This window comes from Ranitomeya variabilis, chromosome 4 (genome assembly GCF_051348905.1).
Source record: "Ranitomeya variabilis isolate aRanVar5 chromosome 4, aRanVar5.hap1, whole genome shotgun sequence".
NCBI classification, from domain to species: domain Eukaryota; kingdom Metazoa; phylum Chordata; class Amphibia; order Anura; family Dendrobatidae; genus Ranitomeya; species Ranitomeya variabilis.
The window spans coordinates 698,795,054-698,822,592 of record NC_135235.1 but is presented as its reverse complement, the minus strand read 5'-3'; the positions used below and the strand labels follow the sequence as shown (position 1 = coordinate 698,822,592).

The 27,539-nt window shown below is 43.6% G+C and overlaps 2 protein-coding genes across 2 annotated transcripts in view; both read right to left on the bottom strand.

The window, feature by feature from the left end:
* LOC143767730 (uncharacterized) overlaps positions 1-27,539 on the bottom strand; it is a 598,000-nt gene that overhangs the window by 151,073 nt on the left and 419,388 nt on the right. The window lies entirely within an intron of this gene.
* LOC143767071 (uncharacterized) lies at positions 20,489-27,371 on the bottom strand. Its single transcript, XM_077255094.1, has 4 exons — positions 27,357-27,371; positions 27,242-27,325; positions 26,952-27,042; positions 20,489-22,099 (listed from the first exon to the last, which is right to left on the bottom strand). The coding sequence occupies exons 1-4, from the start codon at positions 27,369-27,371 to the stop codon at positions 20,913-20,915; spliced, it is 1,377 nt and encodes a 458-aa protein (XP_077111209.1). The 3' UTR covers positions 20,489-20,912.

The following is a 27,539-nucleotide window of genomic DNA, read 5'->3' as shown; positions in this document are numbered from 1 at the left end:
GGGGGTCTAGTTTCCAAAATGGGGTCACTTGTGGGGGAGCTCCAATGTGTAGGCACACAGGGGCTCTCCAAACGCGACATGGTGTCCGCTAACGATTGGAGCTAATTTTTAATTCAAAAGTCAAATGGCGCTCCTTCCCTTCCGAGCCTTGCCGTGTGCACAAACAGTGGTTTACCCCCACATATGAGGTATCGGTGTACTCAGGAGAAATTGCCCAACACATTTTAGGATCCATTTTATCATGTTGCCCATGTGAAAATGAAAAAATTGAGGCTAAAAGAAATTTTTGGTGAAAAAAAAGTACTTTTTCATTTTTATGGATCAATTTGTGAAGCACCTGGGGGTTCAACGTGCTCACTATGCATCTAGATAAGTTCCTTGGGGAGTCTAGTTTCCAAAATGGGGTCACTTGTGGGGGAGCTCCAATGTTTAGGCACACAGGGGCTCTCCAAACGCGACATGGTGTCCGCTAAAGATTGGAGCCAATTTTTCATTGAAAAAGTCAAATGGTGCTCCTTCCCTTCCGAGCCCTGTCGTGCCCCCAAACAGTGGTTCCCCACCACATATGGGGTATCGGCGTACTCAGGACAAATTGTACAATAACTTTTGTGGTCCAGTCTCTCTTTTTACCCTTGGGAAAATAAAAAAATTGTTGCTAAAAGATCATTTTTTGTGACTGAAAAGTTAAATGTTAATTTTTTTCCTTCCATGTTGCTTCTGCTGCTGTGAAGCACGTGAAGGGTTAATAAACTTCTTGTATGTGGTTTTGAGTACCTTGAGGGGTGCAGTTTTTAGAATGGTGTCACTTTTGGGTATTTTCAGCCATATAGACCCCTCAAACTGACTTCAAATGTGAGGTGGTCCCTAAAAAAAATGGTTTTGTAAATTTCGTTGTAAAAATGAGAAATCACTGGTCAAATTTTAACCTATAACTTCCTAGCAAAAAAAAAATTTGTTTCCAAAATTGGTCTGATGTAAAGTAGACATGTGGGTAAAGTTATTTATTAGCTATTTTGTGTCACATAACTCTCTCATTTAACAGAATAAATATTCAAAATTTTAAAATTGCAAAATTTTCAAAATTTTTGCCAAATTTCCATTTTTTTCACAAATAAACGCAAAAATTATCGACCTAAATTTACCACTAACATGAAGCCCAATATGTCTTGAAAAAACTGTCTCAGAACCGTTAGGATCCGTTGAAGCGTTCCTGAGTTATTACCTCATAAAGGGACACTGGTCAGAATTGCAAAAAATGGCCAGGTCATTAAGGTCAAAATAGGCTGGGTCATGAAGGGGTTAAATGGCTTGTTATCATATTTGGCCTTGTTAAAATATATAAAAAATCATATTCACCTTCCATGTCAGTGCTGTTCCAGTGGAATCGGCAATCATGTTCCTGGGGCTCTATGAGGTTGTTACATAGCACGAGCCCTGTGCCCAATCAGCCCCAGCTTCACTGTCCCTGCCCTGAGATGTATTGAACATCAACTGGAAGCCAGGTCTGTGACTTCTCTTTGACTTCTTCGTATTGTTCGATTTTGTCTGAAGGTGAGAACAGTGAAGCCAGCACTAATTGTACGCAGGGCTCGCGTGACCTGATAACCTGAGCCCCCAAAACGCAAGTGCTGACACTGCTGGATCTGCGCCAGCATGGGAGGTTTATACAAGTTTTTTTATTTTAACAGGACCAAACATGAGGAATTAGAAGTAAAAATCCCACACAGAGGAGAAGACATTATAATACCTAGAGTGTGAAATATGAATTACTGGAAAAATCGTATTTTGTTGACCATCAAAAGTAACTTGGAGAAACAATATTCCTTATTGAAAAATTGCACAAAAACATAGAACAGCCAGACGTATTAGGCTAGGTTCACATTGCGTTAATGGCAATCCGCTGACGGCATCCGTTACATAGCGGCACTAACGCTATGTAACGGATGCGTTAGCGCACCCATTGACTGCTATTATGTAGCGCATCGCTAACGCATGTCATAATCGGCATGCGTTAGTGATGTGCCGTCATTCTGTGACGGACCCTCGGACGCGGTCTACAGCGTTTTCGGGGTCCGTCACCCCTAGCACAGATGGAGCATCTGCGCTAGCGCGATTGCATAACGCGATCTTTAAAAGGCACTTGTGTGGCGCAGTCCGTTTAACGTATGCGTTGAACGGACTGCACTTAACGCAATGTGAACCTAGCCTTATTGATTGAGAAAGGGAAATTACTTTAGAACTTACCATATTTCTTGGACTATACGACACACTTTTCCATTATGTCCCTCCAGACAGCACCATAGACGTAGTCCTTCCTTGACCTGTAGCGGGACAGGATTGCAGAGAGGTTAAAAGGCCCCTCCCTTCTTCACCCTCCAGTGGTTTTCCCTGTCCCTGTCAGGGGATGGTTGTATGAGAGAGGTTGCTCCTAGAGTGAAGATAGTCCGTACAACGTCCACAGGCTAAGGGGGATCTCGGCCTTCCTTACCCCTGTCAAGCAGTCCGTCGCTGACACCTCTTTGAATGGAGGTCCCTCAGCCATCAGTAGCTGTGCCAGTATAGACTCTGGGGGATCGTAGGGTCTCGTCCTTCCCTTCCCCCTGTCAAGCGGTCTGTGGCCGACACATCTCTGAGAGAAGTCCCTCAGCCAACAGCCAACCTGTGCATCATTGGCAGTAATGCAGTATTCCTGATGTGACACAGCTTCCCTCCATGGTGGGTTCTCGGCACTACCAGCTCCCCCTGTTATTCTAGTGGGTGCGGATCCAGCACAGGTAAGTGAATGGTGGAATGTTGTGTTGACGGCCTAAGCCTCTGGGCTAATGCTGATCTCATGCCTTCATGCCAAAGCTGGGCCTAGAGCCTCATGTGCTGAGGTTTGATTTCACATATATGCAGCTAAGCCTAGGACCTCTAGGCTATCGGAAGGCCATATGTCCGGGCTACATCTTGTGATTTGACTTCAGTTAGTTGCATGTCATGTCTGCACAGGGCATTATGATCGGGCTTTAGAGCGACTTTTGTAAAGCATGGTTCCCATTTTTTGCTTAATAAACAAGTGTTTTACTGTTCTTTCAAACATAACTACTCCAGCAATAGCAGAAAACGTGTTAATGCAGCACATTGTCTCCATGAAGACTGCCCTCCAGCTGCAGCTCATTATTTAGCTCCTTCAGGTGGGGCCAGTCTGACAAGTGGAGGATTATCCTGAATTCTGATAGATTGCTCTCTAGAATGTCAAAAAGGAAGAGAAAGAATGGACTAATAACGGCTTGCACACCACCAAATATAGAAAAGTAACAAACTTTATTAAACACCACAAAAAACATAAAAACACTTAAAATACCACAATCATGTGTAGAACACCCCTATATAAACATAATATGTCTGCCAGAGCAATATGAAAACAGGCTCCCATGCATAAATGTTATAAGTAACGTGGCTCAGTAGATCCTAAATGGTAGAACAATGGAGTCCTGGTGAGATAAAGACCTCACTGGTGGGATAGAGTTAATCCCTTGACCACCTATGCAGAGGTGCATGCAAGACGGTAATGCAGAAACATGTCATAAAATATAAGAAAGCATGCAGGATTAACTGAAAGAACCACTCATGAGATGAAAAAACAGGGCTCCTGAGGAGTCAGCGACCAAAACATAATGACATGAATACTCAACTGAATCAGAACCCAGAGAGATAAAAGTAGTGAGAGTCGCAACTTTTCTTGGCTAAAATAGCCAGGCAGATCCACAAGCCATAAGTGGCCGGCGTAGGAAGATGAAGGGGTGCTGGGAGAGAGACCCCACGCGTATCGCTGCCGCAGCAGCTTCGTCAGGGGAAGTGACGATATGGTGAGTAGTATGAGTTTAAGTATCAGTCATAATCAAGTAAAATGCATACCACTGTGTTGCCGCAGGAGAGGGGGGCGTGTACTGGAGGAACAGCCGGGCGTCATTCAGAGAAGATGAAGTAGAAGTGTGCGGCGTCTCCATGGAGAAGGTTTGCGCATGCGCAATCGCGGTTCAGATAATTTGAGCCGCATTGCGCATGCGTCGGAAATAGAGAATAATAAAAGAAGAAGTGGCCGACGTGCAGTATAGCAGGGGCAAAAATGCACCAGAGGTGGCTATGTAGAGAAAGGTACCATTGCGGTTAGCCTATTAGAAAGAATGATATTAAGCAAATGGCTAAATGAATGAAGAAAAAAAAAAAAAAGGGAGGGGGGTTTGTTTTATATACAGAATAAGTGTATAAATGCCACTAGCAATAAATGCAAAAGACTGAAGAACTCAAGAAATATAAACATATAAATATTAATATACAGCATCAATACCTGTTCAAAGCAAAAGGGTTAGTATAATTAGTATACATAACACGAGCAGGTATACATATAACAGTAGTGTTATGCAGCGACCGTATCAAAGGGCCACAAAGACATAAGAATTGAGGTAATATATAGTCCCCGTTGCTGGACTCACACAGGAGTTCTATCCACAGTATGCACAAAAATATAGTCTTCTTGCCAGACAAGTAGTGCATATAGAAATAAAAAATAAATATAAAAAAAACTAAATATAAAAATATATATGTAAAATATATATATATATATATCATATATCCCCCATTCACTGAATACTGTGGTATAGTTTACACTCCGTGTTCCCTCGGGGTGTATAGACCAAGATATAGTATGGCCGATAGTCACATCCCTCTTTGCTGCGATCCAAGGAAGTAGGAAATTACTCCATCTTGATGGTAGATCAGTCCATGGTACCAAAATGTGTAACCCATTCATAGAGACTAGAATTTACTTTACATCCCATTGTCCATCCGGGAGCACAATGTGAGGGTAATGTGACTGATCATCACATCCCTCTTTACTCCAATCCAGGGAAGTAGAGAGTTGGTCCGTCTTGACTGTATACCGATCCATAGTCCCAAATTGTCCACAGGTCATGTACAGGAAACTCAAAGTTGCTGACATGCAGCTTATTATAAAGCCAATTGGAGTATATATAGATGCATTAAATCCTGACGTAGAGCTGCTGAGAAAATGGATGAAAAGATAATAGTATTAAAAGTATGTAGCAATAAACATACGTCAGCCAGCCTATCCTAAAAACCCCGTAAAGAGGAGCTCCTCATTCAAACCTGAGGGAGCCACTGATTGTAGTTGAAAGATCCATCTTGATTCGATCTGCAATAACAGTTTACGTCTATCGCCTCCTCTCTCATTGGGATGAGTTTTTGCAGACCCACTACCTGAAGGTTGATGGAAGAACCACCGTGCTTAGTTAGAAAATGCTCAGCCACCGGGGTAAGGATCTTGCCTTTCTTTAAATCTGAGGCCGCTAGATGCAAAGTGGAAATGTGCTTCTGGGCCCGTTTCCTAAGTTCTTGGGAGGTCTGCCCGACATACACCATTTTGCAAGGGCAAATGAGAGCATATATAACATCCTTAGATCTACAATTAATATATGCCTTCAAGGGATGTTTGCTCGGCTTGGTGGGATGAATAAAGAGGTCACGGGTCGGGGTCATGTGGGGACAGATGTTACAATCCCCACATGGAAATGACCCCTTGAGATTGATACCTCTATTAAGCCTTACCGTTGGTCTTTTATAGTGGCTTTTAGTGAGCAAGTCTCTAAGGTTAGGTGCCCGTCTAGCTGTCATGAGGGGTTTGCTACTCGTGACCTCTTTTGTTTGGGGGTCTGTTCGAAAAATTGGCCAGTGTTTCGAGAGAATGTCACTGACCTGTTTCCAGTTGTTATTGTAGTCAGAGATGAATCTGGTTTGTGACTCCTGTCTTTGTCTCCCAGATGATAGGAGCGATTGCTGATTCTGTCCTTTCGCTCTTTGATAAGCTGTGGAAATAATGCGTTTAGGGTAGCCTCTTTGACGAAAGCGATCCGAAAGATCCCGGGCCTGGGTCGAGAAGTCACAGTCAAGGGTACAGTTCCGCCTTACGCGTAAAAACTGCCCTGTAGGCACACCTACCTTGGTATGCCAAGGATGGAAGCTGGAAAAATCTAGGAGTGCATTCGTTGACGCCGGTTTCCGAAACAGATTTGTCGCTAGATGATTGTCGTGTGGAAAAATTCTCAAGTCCAGGAAGGTGACATCACTATCGGAGATGGAGTAGGTGAGAAAAATGTTGAGAGGATTAGAATTCAGATTATTAAAAAATTCAATACAATCCTCCTTGGTACCTTTCCAGAGGATAAAGACATCATCTATGAAGCGATACCAGGCGTGAACGTGGGCGACAAAGGATGGGAGAGGGTAAACAAATATTTCCTCCCACCAGCCAAGAAAGATGTTAGCGTAGGCTGGTGCACACTTCGCGCCCATCGCCACGCCTGATCGCTGGAGGTAGTAAACCCTATCAAAGAGGAAAAAGTTGTGGTGAAGGACGAATGTCAACAACTCAAGGAGAAATGAGTCGTGCCCCCTATCGATGGAATTGTTTTTGTTAAGAAAATAAGCCACCGCCTCAACCCCGTCTTTATGTCTGATGTTCAAATATAGTGTTTCCACATCGCAAGTAACCAGTAAGAAGTCTGCAGGAAGTTCAACCTGGCCACAAATATCAATAAAAAGTGCGGAATCACGAACAAACGAGGGGAGAGACGAAGCAATAGGCTGAAGAAGTCTGGGTACTCACCCGCCTTTTCGCACATGCTGCCCACGCTGGAGACAATGGGTCTATCGGGGGGTCTGGTGTCATCCTTGTGTATTTTCGGCAACATATAAAATGTTGTCGTAACCGGATCATCCACCCATAAATATTGTTTCTCTTGTGGGGTGATGATGGCAAGTTGTGTGGCCCTGTAAAGTAATCGTTCGAATTTAGAGAGGAACGTAGATGTCGGGTCCGAAGGAAGTTTTTGATAGTACTGAACGTTATTAAGCTGGCGTTTAGCCTCAGCTTCATACAGTTGGATGGGCCACAACACCACGTTACCTCCTTTATCGGCCTCTTTGATGGTGAACACTTTATTATTTAGTAAGGCGGATAAGGCTCGTTTTTCCTCTGTATTCAAATTTGAAGGACCACTTACCCGAATAGGCATGGCCAGAATTTCCTGCTTGACAATTTCAAAAAATATTTTGATAGCTGGTACCAAGGAAAAAGAGGGTGATTTCAGAGACTTGTTCCTGTAGGGGAATTTCTTCCTGCTGGAGACTGAATCATTTTCCTCCAATAGTTCTAGAAGATCCTGGAAGGTTTGACGTTCATCCTCCGGAAACGTCTGCAAGATGTCGGGTCTCCTGTACATGACCTGGAAAGTTAATTTTCTGCAAAAGAGGTAAAGGTCTTTGATAAGGGTGAACTTATCTGCCAAATGTGTGGGCACAAAAGACAAACCCCTCTGAAGGACAGATAACTCAATAGATGTAAGGTTATGGTCAGAGAGATTTATTACCTGCAAAGTTGTTGAGCTGGGCTCATGCACCGATATGTTATGAGAGGTGGTATCTGAATCAGCTACCTCTGCCTGGTGGGGTACTTGTGGAAACGGGGGGGTGTGTGACCCCTGTACCGAGTTAGTCGTTTTGGCGCGTGTCTTACGTTTTCCCCCCCATCTGGTCCGTGGTCTACCTCGCTTCCGGTTGAAGATAAAAAATCACTGGAACTCTCTTCCCTGCATGGGGATGCTGTAGCCGGTGGTGGCAGATTGCCCCTGATAAATTTTGGGCGACGGGCATTGCCCGTATGTCTCCATTTATATGCTGTTTTTTGCTCAAAGTCCATTTTATCCCTTTGGAATTTTTTACTTTTTCGTTGTCACCTCAGTTTCACATTTATCCAGTGTGTCCTTTAATTTATTTCTAAAGGACCTAACCTGGCCCTCTTCAAAACTTGCCAATTTAGTTTCTAATTCCTTAATTGAGGTCTTAGTAGATGCAAATAATGTTCTATCATGTTCAAGTAACAGATTAATCAAAATATTTGAACAACGTGTAAGCCCCTGTTCCAAGAGCTGTTGAAAAGAGTCAGAAGGTTCCCAGGCCGGAAAATGGATATGCGGAGACCTCTAGGGACATAACCAGCTTTGATATACTCTTCTAAGCTTCTCATGTTCCACCAGAGCCTGACTCCCATCTTGTGGGCCCTGGTCAAATCGGAACAGAGTGTAGAAAAATCATCCACCATAATGGGTGTGGAGACCCCCACTGAATCAAAAACACTAGAGGACTTGGCCAACCAGGCCGCCTCTCTGGCCTCCCAGTCCATGAAAGCCCACACTGGTATGCAAACACACAAATGTATAGGTTCAAAGGGTTGTGTGCACACGTAGCATATTTTTCGCGTTTTTTTCGCGGTTTTCGCTATAAAAATGCTATAAAACCGCGAAAAAAACACTACCATTAAGCATCCTATGTAATAGAATGCATTCTGCATTTTTTGGGCACATGCTGCATATTTTTCCTGAGTGGAATCGCATTCCAGAAAAAAACGCAGCATGTTCATTAAAATTGCGGAATCGCGGCGATTCTGCACCCATAGGAGTGCATTGATCTGCTTCCTTCCCGCATGGGGCTGTGCACACCATGCGGGAAGTAAGCAGATCATGTGCGGTTGGTACCCAGGGTGGAGGAGAGGAGACTCTCCTCCACGGACTGGGCACCATATAATTGGTAAAAAATAAAAGAATTAAAATAAAAAATAGCGATATACTCACCTTCGATGTCCCCCGCAGTCTTCCGGCCTCTCCGCTGCACGCTGCCGCCTCGGTTCCTATAGCTGCTGGGCGGTGAAGGACCTGCGATGACATCACGGTCTTGTGATTGGTCGCGAGACCGCATGTGACCGGTCACGTGACCAATCACAAGACCGTGATGTCATCGCAGGTCCTTCACCGCCCAGCAGCTATAGGAACGGACGCCGCTGAGGTCTGCAGGTGAGTATAACCATGTTTTTTAATTTTTTTTATTATTTTTTAACATTCTACCTTTTACTATAGATGCGGCATAGGCAGCATCTATAGTAAAAAGTTGGTCACACTTGTCAAACACTATGTTTGACAAGTGTGACCAACCTGTCAGTCAGTTTTCCAAGCGATGCTACAGATCGCTTGGAAAACTCTAGCATTCTGTAAGCTAATTATGCTTGCAAAACGCTAGTTTTCTGCGGGTATATGCATGCCTAATTCTGCATGCGATATACCCGCGGCAGGAGGCGCAGAATTGCCGCGGAAATTTCCGCGGCAATTCTGCAACGTGTGAACTTAGCCTAATAGGTGTGTGCGACCTCTTGGAAATGCCCTGGAATGCAGGGCTGACTACTGACACAATGAAAACAAAAAGAGGTGCACCCTGGCTGTAAGTTAAATAAATATGGGGGTGCAATGCCTAGTCCAATATTGTATTAGCCAAAAAGGAACTATTGGAGGAAAATGATTCAGTCTCCAGCAGGAAGAAATTCCCCTACAGGAACAAGTCTCTGAAATCACCCTCTTTTTCCTTGGTACCAGCTATCAAAATATTTTTTGAAATTGTCAAGCAGGAAATTCTGGCCATGCCTATTCGGGTAAGTGGTCCTTCAAATTTGAATACAGAGGAAAAACGAGCCTTATCCGCCTTACTAAATAATAAAGCGTTCACCATCAAAGAGGCCGATAAAGGAGGTAACGTGGTGTTGTGGCCCATCCAACTGTATGAAGCTGAGGCTAAACGCCAGCTTAATAACGTTCAGTACTATCAAAAACTTCCTTCGGACCCGACATCTACGTTCCTCTCTAAATTCGAACGATTACTTTACAGGGCCACACAACTTGCCATCATCACCCCACAAGAGAAACAATATTTATGGGTGGATGATCCGGTTACGACAACATTTTATATGTTGCCGAAAATACACAAGGATGACACCAGACCCCCCGATAGACCCATTGTCTCCAGCGTGGGCAGCATGTGCGAAAAGGCGGGTGAGTACCCAGACTTCTTCCTTCAGCCTAATGCTTCGTCTCTCCCCTCGTTTGTTCGTGATTCCGCACATTTTATTGATATTTGTGGCCAGGTTGAACTTCCTGCAGACTTCTTACTGGTTACTTGCGATGTGGAAACACTATATTCGAACATCAGACATAAAGACGGGGTTGAGGCGGTGGCTTATTTTCTTAACAAAAACAATTCCATCGATAGGGGGCACGACTCATTTCTCCTTGAGTTGTTGACATTCGTCCTTCACCACAACTTTTTCCAAGAGGTCGCACACACCTATTAAGGTGGGGCGGTCAGGGTTCTTTGATCCTTTGAACCTATACATTTGTGTGTTTGCATACCAGTGTGGGCTTTCATGGACTGGGAGGCCAGAGAGGCGGCCTGGTTGGCCAAGTCCTCTAGTGTTTTTGATTCAGCCGGGGTCCCCACACCCATTATGGTGGATGATTTTTCTACACTCTGTTCCGATTTGACCAGGGCCCACAAGATGGGAGTCAGGCTCTGGTGGAACATGAGAAGCTTAGAAGAGTATATCAAAGCTGGTTATGTCCCTAGAGGTCTCTGCATATCCATTTTTCCGGCCTGGGAACCTTCTGACTCTTTTCAACAGCTCTGGGAACAGGGGCTTACACGTTGTTCAAATATTTTGATTAATCTGTTACTTGAACATGATAGAACATTATTTGCATCTACTAAGACCTCAATTAAGGAATTAGAAACTAAATTGGCAAGTTTTGAAGAGGGCCAGGTTAGGTCCTTTAGAAATAAATTAAAGGACACACTGGATAAATGTGAAACTGAGGTGACAACGAAAAAGTAAAAAATTCCAAAGGGATAAAATGGACTTTGAGCAAAAAACAGCATATAAATGGAGACATACGGGCAATGCCCGTCGCTCAAAATTTATCAGGGGCAATCTGCCACCACCGGCTACAGCATCCCCATGCAGGGAAGAGAGTTCCAGTGATTTTTTATCTTCAACCGGAAGCGAGGTAGACCACGGACCAGATGGGGGGGAAAACGTAAGACACGCGACAAAACGACTAACTCGGTACAGGGGTCACACACCCCCCCGTTTCCACAAGTACCCCACCAGGCGGAGGTAGCTGATTCAGATACCACCTCTCATAACATATCGGTGCATGAGCCCAGCTCAACAACTTTGCAGGTAATAAATCTCTCTGACCATAACCTTACATCTATTGAGTTATCTGTCCTTCAGAGGGGTTTGTCTTTTGTGCCCACACATTTGGCAGATAAGTTCACCCTTATCAAAGACCTTTACCTCTTTTGCAGAAAATTAACTTTCCAGGTCATGTACAGGAGACCCGACATCTTGCAGACGTTTCCGGAGGATGAACGTCAAACCTTCCAGGATCTTCTAGAACTATTGGAGGAAAATGATTCAGTCTCCAGCAGGAAGAAATTCCCCTACAGGAACAAGTCTCTGAAATCACCCTCTTTTTCCTTGGTACCAGCTATCAAAATATTTTTTGAAATTGTCAAGCAGGAAATTCTGGCCATGCCTATTCGGGTAAGTGGTCCTTCAAATTTGAATACAGAGGAAAAACGAGCCTTATCCGCCTTACTAAATAATAAAGCGTTCACCATCAAAGAGGCCGATAAAGGAGGTAACGTGGTGTTGTGGCCCATCCAACTGTATGAAGCTGAGGCTAAACGCCAGCTTAATAACGTTCAGTACTATCAAAAACTTCCTTCGGACCCGACATCTACGTTCCTCTCTAAATTCGAACGATTACTTTACAGGGCCACACAACTTGCCATCATCACCCCACAAGAGAAACAATATTTATGGGTGGATGATCCGGTTACGACAACATTTTATATGTTGCCGAAAATACACAAGGATGACACCAGACCCCCCGATAGACCCATTGTCTCCAGCGTGGGCAGCATGTGCGAAAAGGCGGGTGAGTACCCAGACTTCTTCAGCCTATTGCTTCGTCTCTCCCCTCGTTTGTTCGTGATTCCGCACTTTTTATTGATATTTGTGGCCAGGTTGAACTTCCTGCAGACTTCTTACTGGTTACTTGCGATGTGGAAACACTATATTCGAACATCAGACATAAAGACGGGGTTGAGGCGGTGGCTTATTTTCTTAACAAAAACAATTCCATCGATAGGGGGCACGACTCATTTCTCCTTGAGTTGTTGACATTCGTCCTTCACCACAACTTTTTCCTCTTTGATAGGGTTTACTACCTCCAGCGATCAGGCGTGGCGATGGGCGCGAAGTGTGCACCAGCCTACGCTAACATCTTTCTTGGCTGGTGGGAGGAAATATTTGTTTACCCTCTCCCATCCTTTGTCGCCCACGTTCACGCCTGGTATCGCTTCATAGATGATGTCTTTATCCTCTGGAAAGGTACCAAGGAGGATTGTATTGAATTTTTTAATCTGAATTCTAATCCTCACAACATTTTTTTCACCTACTCCATCTCCGATAGTGATGTCACCTTCCTGGACTTGAGAATTTTTCCACACGACAATCATCTAGCGACAAATCTGTTTCGGAAACCGGCGGCAACGAATGCACTCCTAGATTTTTCCAGCTTCCATCCTTGGCATACCAAGGTAGGTGTGCCTACAGGGCAGTTTTTACGCGTAAGGCGGAACTGTACCCTTGACTGTGACTTCTCGACCCAGGCCCGGGATCTTTCGGATCGCTTTCGTCAAAGAGGCTACCCTAAACGCATTATTTCCACAGCTTATCAAAGAGCGAAAGGACAGAATCAGCAATCGCTCCTATCATCTGGGAGACAAAGACAGGAGTCACAAACCAGATTCATCTCTGACTACAATAACAACTGGAAACAGGTCAGTGACATTCTCTCGAAACACTGGCCAATTTTTCGAACAGACCCCCAAACAAAAGAGGTCACGAGTAGCAGACCCCTCATGACAGCTAGACGGGCACCTAACCTTAGAGACTTGCTCACTAAAAGCCACTATAAAAGACCAACGGTAAGGCTTAATAGAGGTATCAATCTCAAGGGGTCATTTCCATGTGGGGATTGTAACATCTGTCCCCACATGACCCCGACCCGTGACCTCTTTATTCATCCCACCAAGCCGAGCAAACATCCCTTGAAGGCATATATTAATTGTAGATCTAAGGATGTTATATATGCTCTCATTTGCCCTTGCAAAATGGTGTATGTCGGGCAGACCTCCCAAGAACTTAGGAAACGGGCCCAGAAGCACATTTCCACTTTGCATCTAGCGGCCTCAGATTTAAAGAAAGGCAAGATCCTTACCCCGGTGGCTGAGCATTTTCTAACTAAGCACGGTGGTTCTTCCATCAACCTTCAGGTAGTGGGTCTGCAAAAACTCACCCCAATGAGAGAGGAGGCGATAGACGTAAACTGTTATTGCAGATCGAATCAAGATGGATCTTTCAACTACAATCAGTGGCTCCCTCAGGTTTGAATGAGGAGCTCCTCTTTACGGGGTTTTTAGGATAGGCTGGCTGACGTATGTTTATTGCTACATACTTTTAATACTATTATCTTTTCATCCATTTTCTCAGCAGCTCTACGTCAGGATTTAATGCATCTATATATACTCCAATTGGCTTTATAATAAGCTGCATGTCAGCAACTTTGAGTTTCCTGTACATGACCTGTGGACAATTTGGGACTATGGATCGGTATACAGTCAAGACGGACCAACTCTCTACTTCCCTGGATTGGAGTAAAGAGGGATGTGATGATCAGTCACATTACCCTCACATTGTGCTCCCGGATGGACAATGGGATGTAAAGTAAATTCTAGTCTCTATGAATGGGTTACACATTTTGGTACCATGGACTGATCTACCATCAAGATGGAGTAATTTCCTACTTCCTTGGATCGCAGCAAAGAGGGATGTGACTATCGGCCATACTATATCTTGGTCTATACACCCCGAGGGAACACGGAGTGTAAACTATACCACAGTATTCAGTGAATGGGGGATATATGATATATATATATATATATTTTACATATATATTTTTATATTTAGTTTTTTTTATATTTATTTTTTATTTCTATATGCACTACTTGTCTGGCAAGAAGACTATATTTTTGTGCATACTGTGGATAGAACTCCTGTGTGAGTCCAGCAACGGGGACTATATATTACCTCAATTCTTATGTCTTTGTGGCCCTTTGATACGGTCGCTGCATAACACTACTGTTATATGTATACCTGCTCGTGTTATGTATACTAATTATACTAACCCTTTTGCTTTGAACAGGTATTGATGCTGTATATTAATATTTATATGTTTATATTTCTTGAGTTCTTCAGTCTTTTGCATTTATTGCTAGTGGCATTTATACACTTATTCTGTATATAAAACAAACCCCCCTCCCTTTTTTTTTTTTTTCTTCATTCATTTAGCCATTTGCTTAATATCATTCTTTCTAATAGGCTAACCGCAATGGTACCTTTCTCTACATAGCCACCTCTGGTGCATTTTTGCCCCTGCTATACTGCACGTCGGCCACTTCTTCTTTTATTATTCTCTATTTCCGACGCATGCGCAATGCGGCTCAAATTATCTGAACCGCGATTGCGCATGCGCAAACCTTCTCCATGGAGACGCCGCACACTTCTACTTCATCTTCTCTGAATGACGCCCGGCTGTTCCTCCAGTACACGCCCCCCTCTCCTGCGGCAACACAGTGGTATGCATTTTACTTGATTATGACTGATACTTAAACTCATACTACTCACCATATCGTCACTTCCCCTGACGAAGCTGCTGCGGCAGCGATACGCGTGGGGTCTCTCTCCCAGCACCCCTTCATCTTCCTACGCCGGCCACTTATGGCTTGTGGATCTGCCTGGCTATTTTAGCCAAGAAAAGTTGCGACTCTCACTACTTTTATCTCTCTGGGTTCTGATTCAGTTGAGTATTCGTCATTATGTTTTGGTCGCTGACTCCTCAGGAGCCCTGTTTTTTCATCTCATGAGTGGTTCTTTCAGTTAATCCTGCATGCTTTCTTATATTTTATGACATGTTTCTGCATTACCATCTTGCATGCACCTCTGCATAGGTGGTCAAGGGATTAACTCTATCTCACCAGTGAGGTCTTTATCTCACCAGGACTCCATTGTTCTACCATTTAGGATCTACTGAGCCACGTTACTTATAACATTTATGCATGGGAGCCTGTTTTCATAATGCTCTGGCAGACATATTATGTTTATATAGGGGTGTTCTACACATGATTGTGGTATTTTAAGTGTTTTTATGTTTTTTGTGGTGTTTAATAAAGTTTGTTACTTTTCTATATTTGGTGGTGTGCAAGCCGTTATTAGTCCATTCTTTCTCTTCTTTTTTGACATTCTAGAGAGCAATCTATCAGAATTCAGGATAATCCTCCACTTGTCAGACTGGCCCCACCTGAAGGAGCTAAATAATGAGCTGCAGCTGGAGGGCAGTCTTCATGGAGACAATGTGCTGCATTAACACGTTTTCTGCTATTGCTGGAGTAGTTATGTTTGAAAGAACAGTAAAACACTTGTTTATTAAGCAAAAAATGGGAACCATGCTTTACAAAAGTCGCTCTAAAGCCCGATCATAATGCCCTGTGCAGACATGACATGCAACTAACTGAAGTCAAATCACAAGATGTAGCCCGGACATATGGCCTTCCGATAGCCTAGAGGTCCTAGGCTTAGCTGCATATATGTGAAATCAAACCTCAGCACATGAGGCTCTAAGCCCAGCTTTGGCACGAAGGCATGAGATCAGCATTAGCCCAGAGGCTTAGGCCGTCAACACAACATTCCACCATTCACTTACCTGTGCTGGATCCGCACCCACTAGAAAAACAGGGGGAGCTGGTAGTGCCGAGAACCCACCATGGAGGGAAGCTGTGTCACATCAGGAATACTGCATTACTGCCAATGATGCACAGGTTGGCTGTTGGCTGAGGGACTTCTCTCAGAGATGTGTCGGCCACAGACCGCTTGACAGGGGGAAGGGAAGGACGAGACCCTACGATCCCCCAGAGTCTATACTGGCACAGCTACTGATGGCTGAGGGACCTCCATTCAAAGAGGTGTCAGCGACGGACTGCTTGACAGGGGTAAGGAAGGCCGAGATCCCCCTTAGCCTGTGGACGTTGTACGGACTATCTTCACTCTAGGAGCAACCTCTCTCATACAACCATCCCCTGACAGGGACAGGGAAAACCACTGGAGGGTGAAGAAGGGAGGGGCCTTTTAACCTCTCTGCAATCCTGTCCCGCTACAGGTCAAGGAAGGACTACGTCTATGGTGCTGTCTGGAGGGACATAATGGAAAAGTGTGTCGTATAGTCCAAGAAATATGGTAAGTTCTAAAGTAATTTCCCTTTCTCAATCAATAAGGCTAGGTTCACATTGCGTTAAGTGCAGTCCGTTCAACGCATACGTTAAACGGACTGCGCCACACAAGTGCCTTTTAAAGATCGCGTTATGCAATCGCGCTAGCGCAGATGCTCCATCTGTGCTAGGGGTGACGGACCCCGAAAACGCTGTAGACCGCGTCCGAGGGTCCGTCACAGAATGACGGCACATCACTAACGCATGCCGATTATGACATGCGTTAGCGATGCGCTACATAATAGCAGTCAATGGGTGCGCTAACGCATCCGTTACATAGCGTTAGTGCCGCTATGTAACGGATGCCGTCAGCGGATTGCCATTAACGCAATGTGAACCTAGCCTAATACGTCTGGCTGTTCTATGTTTTTGTGCAATTTTTCAATAAGGAATATTGTTTCTCCAAGTTACTTTTGATGGTCAACAAAATACGATTTTTCCAGTAATTCATATTTCACACTCTAGGTATTATAATGTCTTCTCCTCTGTGTGGGATTTTTACTTCTAATTCCTCATGTTTGGTCCTGTTAAAATAAAAAAACTTGTATAAACCTCCCATGCTGGCGCAGATCCAGCAGTGTCAGCACTTGCGTTTTGGGGGCTCAGGTTATCAGGTCACGCGAGCCCTGCGTACAATTAGTGCTGGCTTCACTGTTCTCACCTTCAGACAAAATCGAACAATACGAAGAAGTCAAAGAGAAGTCACAGACCTGGCTTCCAGTTGATGTTCAATACATCTCAGGGCAGGGACAGTGAAGCTGGGGCTGATTGGGCACAGGGCTCGTGCTATGTAACAACCTCATAGAGCCCCAGGAACATGATTGCCGATTCCACTGGAACAGCACTGACATGGAAGGTGAATATGATTTTTTATATATTTTAACAAGGCCAAATAAGCCATTTAACCCCTTCATGACCCAGCCTATTTTGACCTTAATGACCTGGCCATTTTTTGCAATTCTGACCAGTGTCCCTTTATGAGGTAATAACTCAGGAACGCTTCAACGGATCCTAACGGTTCTGAGACTGTTTTTTCAAGACATATTGGGCTTCATGTTGGTGGTAAATTTAGGTCGATAATTTTTGCGTTTATTTGTGAAAAAAATGGAAATTTGGCAAAAATTTTGAAAATTTTGCAATTTTAAAATTTTGAATTTTTATTCTGTTAAATGAGAGAGTTATGTGACACAAAATAGCTAATAAATAACATTACCCACATGTCTACTTTACATCAGCACAATTTCGGAAACAAATTTTTTTTTTTGCTAGGAAGTTATAGGTTAAAATTTGACCAGTGATTTCTCATTTTTACAACAAAATTTACAAAACCATTTTTTTTAGGGACCACCTCACATTTGAAGTCAGTTTGAGGGGTCTATATGGCTGAAAATACCCAAAAGTGACACCATTCTAAAAACTGCACCCCTCAAGGTACTCAAAACCACATACAAGAAGTTTATTAACCCTTCACGTGCTTCACGTGCATGTGGTGGGGAACCACTGTTTGGGGGCACGACAGGGCTCGGAAGGGAAGGAGCGCCATTTGACTTTTTCAATGAAAAATTGGCTCCAATCTTTAGCGGACACCATGTCGCGTTTGGAGAGCCCCTGTGTGCCTACACATTGGAGCTCCCCCACAAGTGACCCCATTTTGGAAACTAGACCCCCCAAGGAACTTATCTAGATGCATAGTGAGTACTTTGAACCCCCAGGTGCTTCACAAATTGATCCGTAAAAATGAAAAAGTACTTTTTTTTCACACAAAATTGTTTTAGCCTCAATTTTTTCATTTTCACATGGGCAACATGATAAAATGGATCCTAAAATGTGTTGGGCAATTTCTCCTGAGTACACCGATACCTCATATGTGGGGGTAAACCACTGTTTGTGCACACGGCAAGGCTCAGAAGGGAAGGAGCGCCATTTGACTTTTGAATGAAAAATTAGCTCCAATCGTTAGCGGACACCATGTTGCGTTTGGGGAGCCCCTGTGTGCCTAAACATTGGAGCTCCCCCACATGTGACCCCATTTTAGAAACTAGACCTCCCATGGAACTAATCTAGATGTGCAGTGACCACTTTAAACCCCCAAGTGCTTCACAGAAGTTTATAACGCAGAGCCGTGAAAATAAAAAATAATTTTTCTTTCCTCAAAAATTATTTTTTAGCCCGCAATTTTTTATTTTCACAAGAGTAACGGGAGAAATTGGACCACAATATTTGTTGCCCAGTTTGTCTTGAGTACGCTGATACCACATATGTGGGGGGGAACCACTGCTTGGGCACACGTCGGGGCTCGGAAGGGAAGTAGTGACGTTTTGAAATGCAGACTTTGATGGAATGGTCTGCGGGCGTCACGTTGTGTTTGCAGAGCCCCTGATGTGCCTAAACAGTAGGAACCCCCCACAAATGACCCCATTTTGGAAATTAGACCCCCCCAAGGAACTTCTCTAGATATGTGGTGAGCACCTTGAACCCCCAAGTGCTTCACAGAAGTTTACAACGTAGAGCCGTGAAAATCAAAAATCATATTTCTTTCCTCAAAAATGATGTTTTAGCAAACAATTTTTTATTTTCGCAAGGGTAACAGGAGAAATTGGACCCCATATGTGGGGGTAAACCACTGCTTGGGCGCACGACAGGTCTCAGAAGGGAAGGAGCACCATTTGACTTTTTGAACGCAAGATTGGCTGGAATCAATGGTGGCGCCATGTTGTGTTTGGAGACCCCTGATGTGCCTAAACAGTGGAAACCCCTCAATTCTAACTCAAACACTAACCCCAACATACCCCTAACCCTAATCCCAACTCTAGCCATAACCCTAATCAAAACCCTAACCCCAACACACCCCTAACCACAACCCTAATCCCAACCCTAACCACAACTTTAACCCCAACACACCCCTAACCCTAACTATAACCCTAACCACAAGCCTAATCTTAACCCTATTTCCAACCCTAGCCCTAATTCCAACCCTAAGGCTATGTGCCCACGTTGCGGATTCGTGTGAGATTTTTCCGCACCATTTTTGAAAAAATTTACCGTGGACTTACAGTGTTTTTATGCGGATTTCACCTGCGGATTCCTATTGAGGAACAGGTGTAAAATGCTGCGGAATCCGCACAAAGAATTGACATGCTGCGGAAAATACAATGCAGCGTTTCCACGCGGTATTTTATGCACCATGGGTACAGTGGATTTAGTTTTCCATAGGCTTACATGGTACTGTAAACCTGATGGAACACTGCTACGAATCCACAGCGGCCAATCCGCAGCGGATCCTCAGCCAAATCCGCACCGTGTGCACATAGCCTAATTCTAACCCTAACCCTAGTTCTAACCCTAACCCTAGTGGGAAAAAAAATAAAAATAAAATATATATTTATATATATATATATATATATATATATATATATATATATATATATATATATATATATATATATATATATATATATATATATATATATATATATATATATATATATTCTTTATTTTATTATTGTCCCTACGTATGGGGGTGATATGGGGGGGTTCATTTACTATTTTTTTTATTTTGATCACTGTGATAGATTTTATCACAGTGATCAAAATGTACCTGGAACGAATCTGCCGGCCGGCAGATTCGGCGGGCGCACTGCGCGTGCGCCCACCATTTTGGAAGATGGCGGCGTCCATGGAGAAGACGGATGGACACCGGGAGGCTCGGTAAGTATGAGGGGGGGGGGGGGGGAAATCGGAGCACGCGGGTGGGATTGGAGCACGGGGGGAGCAGACGGGAGGATGGGGGAGCGGACCGGCAGATGGAGGGGAGCGGAGCACCGGATGGAAGACTAAGGAGGTGATCGGTGGCGGTGGGGGGTGCAGACCAGTGTTTCCAGCCATGGCGGATGATATTGCAGCATGGGCCATGGCTGGATTGTAATATTTCACTAGTTTTCATAGTGAAATATTACAAATCGCTCTGATTGGCTGTTTCACTTTCAACAGCCAATTAGAGCGATCGTAGCCACGGAGGGTTGAAGCCACCCCCCCATGGGCTGAAGTACCACTCCCCCTGCCCCTGCAGATCGGGTGAAATTGGAGTTAACCCTTTCACCCGATCTGCAGGGACGTGATCCCTCCATGACGCCACATAGGCGTCACAGGTCGGATTGGCACCGACTTTCATGACGCCTACGTGGCGTCACAGGTCGGGATGGGGTTAAGAAAATACCATTTCAGTTTAAAAGATTTTCCACATTAAGAACATACAAAAGCTTCGCCCCTGTGTGAATTCTCTGGCATTTAAGCAAATCTGATTTATGGTTAAAACATTTCCCACATTCTGAACAGGAAAAAGGCGTCTCCCTTCTGTGAGTTCTCTGGTGGCTAGCCAGATGCATTTTACGGTTAAAACATTTCCCACATTCTGAACAGGAAAAAGGCTTCTCCCCTGTGTGAATTCTCTGGTGCTTACACAAACCTGATTTCTAGTTAAAACATTTCCCACAGTCAGAAAAGGAAAAAGGCTTCTCCCCTGTGTGAGTTCTGTGGTGTATAACAAAATCTGATTTCTGGTTAAAACATTTCCCACATTCTCAACAGGAAAAAGGCTTCTTCCCTGTGTGAATTATCTGGTGTTTAACAAAATATGATTTCTGGTTAAAACATTTCCCACATTCAGAACAGGAAAAAGGCTTCTCCCCTGTGTGAATTCTCTGGTGCTTACACAAATCGGATTTCTGGTTAAAACATTTTCCACATTCGGAACAGGAAAAAGGCTTCTCCCCTGTGTGAGTTCTGTGGTGTATAACAAAATATGATTTCTGGCTAAAACATTTCCCACATTCGGAACAGGAAAAAGGCTTCTCCCCTGTGTGAATTCTCTGGTGCTTACGCAAATCTGATTTCTGGTTAAAACATTTCCCACATTCAGAACAGGAAAAAGGCTTCTCCCCTGTGTGAGTTCTGTGGTGTATATCAAAAGCTGATTTCTGGTAAAAACATTTCCCACATTCTGAACAGGAAAAAGGCTTCTTCCCTGTGTGAATTATCTGGTGTTTAACAAAATATGATTTCTGGTTAAAACATTTCCCACATTCTGAACAGGAAAAGGGCTTCTCCCCTGCGTGAATTTTCTGGTGCTTACACAAATCGTATTTCTGGCTAAAACATTTCCCACATTCGGAACAGGAAAAAGGCTTCTCCCCTGTGTGAGTTCTGTGGTGCTTACGCAAATTGGATTTCTGGTTAAAACATTTCCCACATTCTGAACAGGAAAAGGGCTTCTCCCCTGTGTGAATTTTCTGGTGCTTACACAAATAGTATTTCTGGCTAAAACATTTCCCACATTCGGAACAGGAAAAAGGCTTCTCCCCTGTGTGAGTTCTGTGGTGTATAACAAAATCCGATTTCTGGTTAAAACATTTCCCACACTTGGAACAAGAAAATCTGTTCTCTGCTGTGTGAATTGTTTGATGTTTAAGAAAAGACTTTTCAAGGGGAAAGCAATTTCCATATTCTGAAGGTGAAAACTGCTTCTTTGATTTAGGAGCAGTTCGTTTTTTAATGCTTATTTTACTAATTTGATTTTCCTTAGTAGTCGGTAATGAATCAGAAGACCGGACCTGTTTCAAAGGATCAGATGACAGACAGATGCTGTGAAAGGATGATGGTATATCTGGAATAATTGCATTCACTTCAATTGCATCCTGTGGGATCTCAAGATTATCTGATTTAAAAATTGAAGATGTCAGTTGTCCCTCTGATCTCCTGGTACAGTCATCTGCCAAAAATAAAACCATTTATTTTTCAATTAAATATCCTCAAACGTAATATTTTGAACATTTCTATTTAAACTGTCAATAAAAATGGCAAGTTACCGTATATACTCGAGTATAAGCCGACCCGAGTATAAGCCGACCCCCCTAATTTTGCCACAAAAAACTGGGAAAACTTACTGACTCGAGTATAAGCCTAGGGTGGAAAATGCAGCAGCTACCGGTGAATTTCAAAATTAAAAATAGATGCTCCATATCGTTCATTATGGCCCCATAGATGCTCCACATAAAGCTGTGCCACATATAATGCTCTGCACCGTTCATTATGGCCCCATAGATGCTCCAGATAAAGCTGTGCCATATATAATGCTCTGCACAGTTCATTATGGCCCCATAGATGCTCCATAGAAAGCTGTGCCATATACAATGCTCTGCACCTTTGATTATGGCCCCATAGATAGCTGTGCCATATACAATGCTCTGCACCTTTGACCTTTGATTATGGCCCCATAGATGCTCCACATAAAGCTGTGCCTTATATATAGTGCTCTGCACCGTTGCCCCATAGATGCTCCACATAAAGCTGTGCCTTATATATAGTGCTCTGCACCGTTGCCCCATAGATGCTCTACATAAAGCTGTGCCTTATATATAGTGCTCTGCACCGTTGCCCCATAGATACTCCACATAAAGCTGTGCCTTATATATAGTGCTCTGCACCGTTGCCCCATAGATGTTCCACATAAAGCTGTGCCTTATATATAGTGCTCTGCACCGTTGCCCCATAGATGCTCCACATAAAGCTGTGCCTTATATATAGTGCTCTGCACCGTTGCCCCATAGATGCTCCACATAAAGCTGTGCCTTATATATAGTGCTCTGCACCGTTGCCCCATAGATGCTCCACATAAAGCTGTGCCTTATATATAGTGCTCTGCACCGTTGCCCCATAGATGCTCCACATAAAGCTGTGCCTTATATATAGTGCTCTGCACTGTTGCCCCATAGATGCTCCACATAAATCTGTGCCATTGCTGCTGCAATTAAAAAAAAAAAAACACATACTCACCTCTCTTGCTTGCAGCTCCTCAGCGTCCCATCCCGGCGTCTCTCCGCACTGACTGATCAGGCAGAGGGCGGCGCGCACACTATATGCGTCATCGCGCCCTCTGACCTGAACAGTCAGAACAAGAGGACGCGAAGACAGAGCAGCGCCCGGCGTGTGGAACGAGGGAAGGTAAATATGTAATACTTACCTGCTCCCGGCGTCCCTGGCTCCTTCCCCCGGACAGCTGGTCTTCGGTGCCGCAGCCTCTTCCTCTGTCAGCGGTCACCGGCACCGCTGATTAGAGAAATGAATTATGCGGCTCCGCCCCTATGGGAGGTGGAGCAGCCTATTCATTTCTCTAATGAGCGGTCCCATGTGACCGCTGAACAGGGGAAGAGCTGCAGCACCGAAGACCGTGGGAAGGGCAGGGGGAGCGCCAGGACTAGGTGAGTATGCCTCAGCGCCCTCTCCCCCTCACCGTGACTCGAGTATAAGCCGAGGGGGCACTTTCAGCCAAAAAATTTGGGCTGAAAATCTCGGCTTATACTCGAGTATATACGGTATGTAAAAAATTTGAATTATTCACCAAGAAAATGACAGTTCTCAGTCTAATAGAAAACCTCATAGGATGAACCAGTAGAGCGTGGTGTTCAACTGTTTGTTCATTCTGCCTCCCAAATATGGAATAAAAAGCCACCAAGCAATGTTTGTAGAAAAAAAAATACAAAAACAACAAGTCCCCACTCAGGTCCATCATCTGTCAAAGGAAAAACAGAGGTTTCTACATTATTAGTGGCTCAAAGACTCATGAAAAGCAACATGGCTTCCATAAACCAATCCAGCAAAATCCTCTCTCCCAAAGTCAAACTTCTCCCTCGCTTCTGAGTCTTGCAATGTGCTCAAACCACATTTAGAACCAATGTATTTGGCATTTACAGTCAAGAAACGGGGTGCTCACTGTTGAATGGGTGCTCTGGAGTAAAAAGTCAATAGATCAAAATGGTAGAACTCCAGCAAGCGATAAAAAATTAATGTTTTGTTGTGCTGAGACAAGAAAATCCACAATTTCAGATAATAGACCCATATGAATACAGAGTTGTTTAAATCATCAACATTTTCGGTGCGAATCTGCCTCTCTCAAGATACATCAGTTTTTACAGGTTCAGGGTCCCCGAGTGGTGGAGTAAGGTGTCCATGTGCATTGGTGTCCACGTGGCACATAAACACCTTATGCCATCACCTATACATCATCCAATTCTGGGATGTATTAACAGAAGCATACAGTCTAGATCACGTGAAGTCATTATTGCCCTCTACTCCTGTTTGGTCAGACCTCACATGGAATTCTGTGTACAGTTTTGGGCACCGCATTTTAAAAAAAGACATCAACAAACTGGAGCAAGTTCAGAGAAGAGCGACCAGAATGGTGACCGGTCTGCAAACCGTGTCCTATGAGGAACGGTTGCAGGATTTGAGAAAGTTTAGCTTGCAGAAAAGAAGACTAAGCGGAGACTTAATAGCGGTCAACAAATATCTCAATGGCTGCCGCATTGTAAAAGGATCATCTTTATTCTCATTTGCACAAGGAAAGACTAGAAGCAATGGGATGAAACTGAATGGGGGGGAGACGCAGATTAGATATTAGAAATTACTTTTGACAGTTAGGGTGATCAATGAGTGGAACAGGCTGCCACGAGAGGTGGGTGAGTTCTCCTTCCATGGAAGTTTTCAAACAGAGGCTGGACAGACATCTGTCTGGGCCGATTTAGTGAATCCTGCTTTGAGCTGCGGGTTGGACCAGATGACCCAGGAGGTCCCTTCCAACTATCATTCTATGATTCTTTAGTCTTTAGAAAGACAGATTTGCGCCGAAACGTTGATGATTTAAACACATCTGTATTCATATGGGTCTATTATCTGAAATTGTGGATTTTCTTCTGTCAGCACAATAAATTGTTAAAAATGTATCTATTGTGTGCGAGAAGAACCCACTTAATTTAAGGTGCATGTGTTTTCTGAAGAACAATCTGGGCACTATGTTTTGGTTAATAAAATGGTATACTTTCAATTTTTACTCTCCAACATCCACTGCGCGCTAATTAACGGAAAGTGGCTGTGTAGTCAAAATTGTCACTACTCCTATAGATTAACTCACTGAGGGTTAGACTGTCCAAAATGGAGTCTCTTATGGGGATTTCTACAGCTCTGGTTTTCTGACATTTTGTCATATTGGGACTTTTAGAAATGCTGTGTCTCATCTCCTCTGGGATATGATGTCTGCTTATTCATTCTGCAGGCGGCGCTGCTAATGGAGGAGACCTCAGACCCATAAGCTCTGGGGGCACAGACTCTGTCCAGCCACTAAGATTAAGGAGCCTGTGACCTGTGGTACCATCTATTCTGGCAGTTTAGGTGTGTACACTGTCCAGTTAAAGTAATCTGCTCCCTACTTCAACCAATTGGAAAGCACCACACCCTACCAAAGCTCGAATCATATTGCTGGAAGCTGAGAGATACAGGCTTGTTCTCCTCTGGTTCAGTCCTATGTACTCAGCCTCCAGTTTGTGCATTTGTGTTTATGTATATATGTAACTAATGGTAAAACCATTTCAGGGTCATTAGAGTGTGGGTCTCAGTAGCTCTTGGCAATATAAGCTGTCGTAAAGGCCAATATTTTCTATCACATGAGTTTCAACAAGAAATATACTTTTAAATAGAACTATTTATAATAGTGCAGAGCTGACGTGTGATAAATTTAGAAGAGGCAACGGAGACCTTTTTTTAAAGACTACCACGGAGTAAAAGATTTAGATAACTGAGGCAGGGTGATCCCACCACAATCAAACTATCATACAGATGAACATGTAAAGAAAATACATTTTCTTATTCTAATACATCCCCAACAGCAATGTGTGTATGAGGGGAGAGCTCCAACACTAAACCAGAGTTGCATTCATTTGTGGTGGACCATTGGAGCTACTAGGAGTCCTGAACAGAAGAGTAAAGAAATTATTAGTGCTTCCCATTTCAGGAGAGATTGTGCGGTAATCTGAATTCCTTAGGATCAAAAACATAATGGAATTAATGACGTGGAGTGAACCCAATGAAACCAGGGCTCGAGCCATGTCAACATCTCCTACAGGGGTGAATAAATGTATATTACAGCCATCAGCCACGCACAGCTCAGAGATATATCATGGCACAGGTGTAATGGATTTTATGTAGTTTATCACAATCCTTCTTGAAGTTAGTCGGTTTTAAAAGAAATTGAAATTCAGGATAAAGGGAAACTCTGTTGTTATCGTACAGAAATTAACATTTGCCCTCACTGCACATGTAATATTGTCGATCATAAAAGTGAAGTTTGGCCAGAAAGATTGGACCTGGTCTTGTAGGGACCATATGATCACATTCAGCAGCACAGAAGAGAGAGAAGGTAGATTCATCCAATAAGATATCAGAGGTCTAGGAAGCCAACAGCATCATTACCCTCCACTTTCTCTTACAGGACCATCATAATAATTTTCTTCAAGTGATTTTCTAACTTGTCAGCACATTCTACGTACACTGTCATTTGGCTTTGTAGTTTACAGATTTACTGGATCCTCCAGGCTGTACGATCTATATAAAAGGGCTTTTAATGCCCAAAGTCATTTGAACAGTTTTGGGTGGAGGAGAATGTTGTGGTCTAGAGGCAAAATGGTGATCACACGATTGTGATACTGCCAGACTACACCACCGATAAAGCAGCCACAGCCGGTGACTGAGAAGAATCTGTGACTCCTCTGCATTTAGTGGTTACTACTCACCTGGGTATTCATATGTAGGAATCTCCTCTTTACACCGCTCATCACCCCTCACATATGTCTCTGTAGTATTAATATGGGTCAGATCTTCACCCTGAAACAAATATTGTAAAAGTCACAGACAGATGGAGAAGTCACATCTATGATCAGCTCTAATCCTGCCATCTCCACCGTTCTCATTACACAAGTATAAAACATATAATAATGCTAAATAGAACAAGACTAAGCACAAGACCTTCACAGCCGGTCTACACATCATAGGAGACATCTCATGACACCTTCTCTCCATCTACCTGATGATCCTGAGGAATATTGGGATCTTCTTGTTTACAGTCCTGTGGAAGAAGAGGAAGGTGACATCTCTCTGGTGTTGTCCTCTTAGTGGATAGATCTGGAGGAAACACATACAGGGACTGAATTCATTCTTTACATACAGATAATTATAGGCTGTGTGTATTTAGTCCTGTCTATTACCTGGTGATGTGAGGGGCTGGGGAACCTCCATCATGACATCCTTGTACAGATCTTTGTGTCCTTCTAAATACTCCCACTCCTCCATGGAGAAATAGACAGCGACATCCTGACACCTTA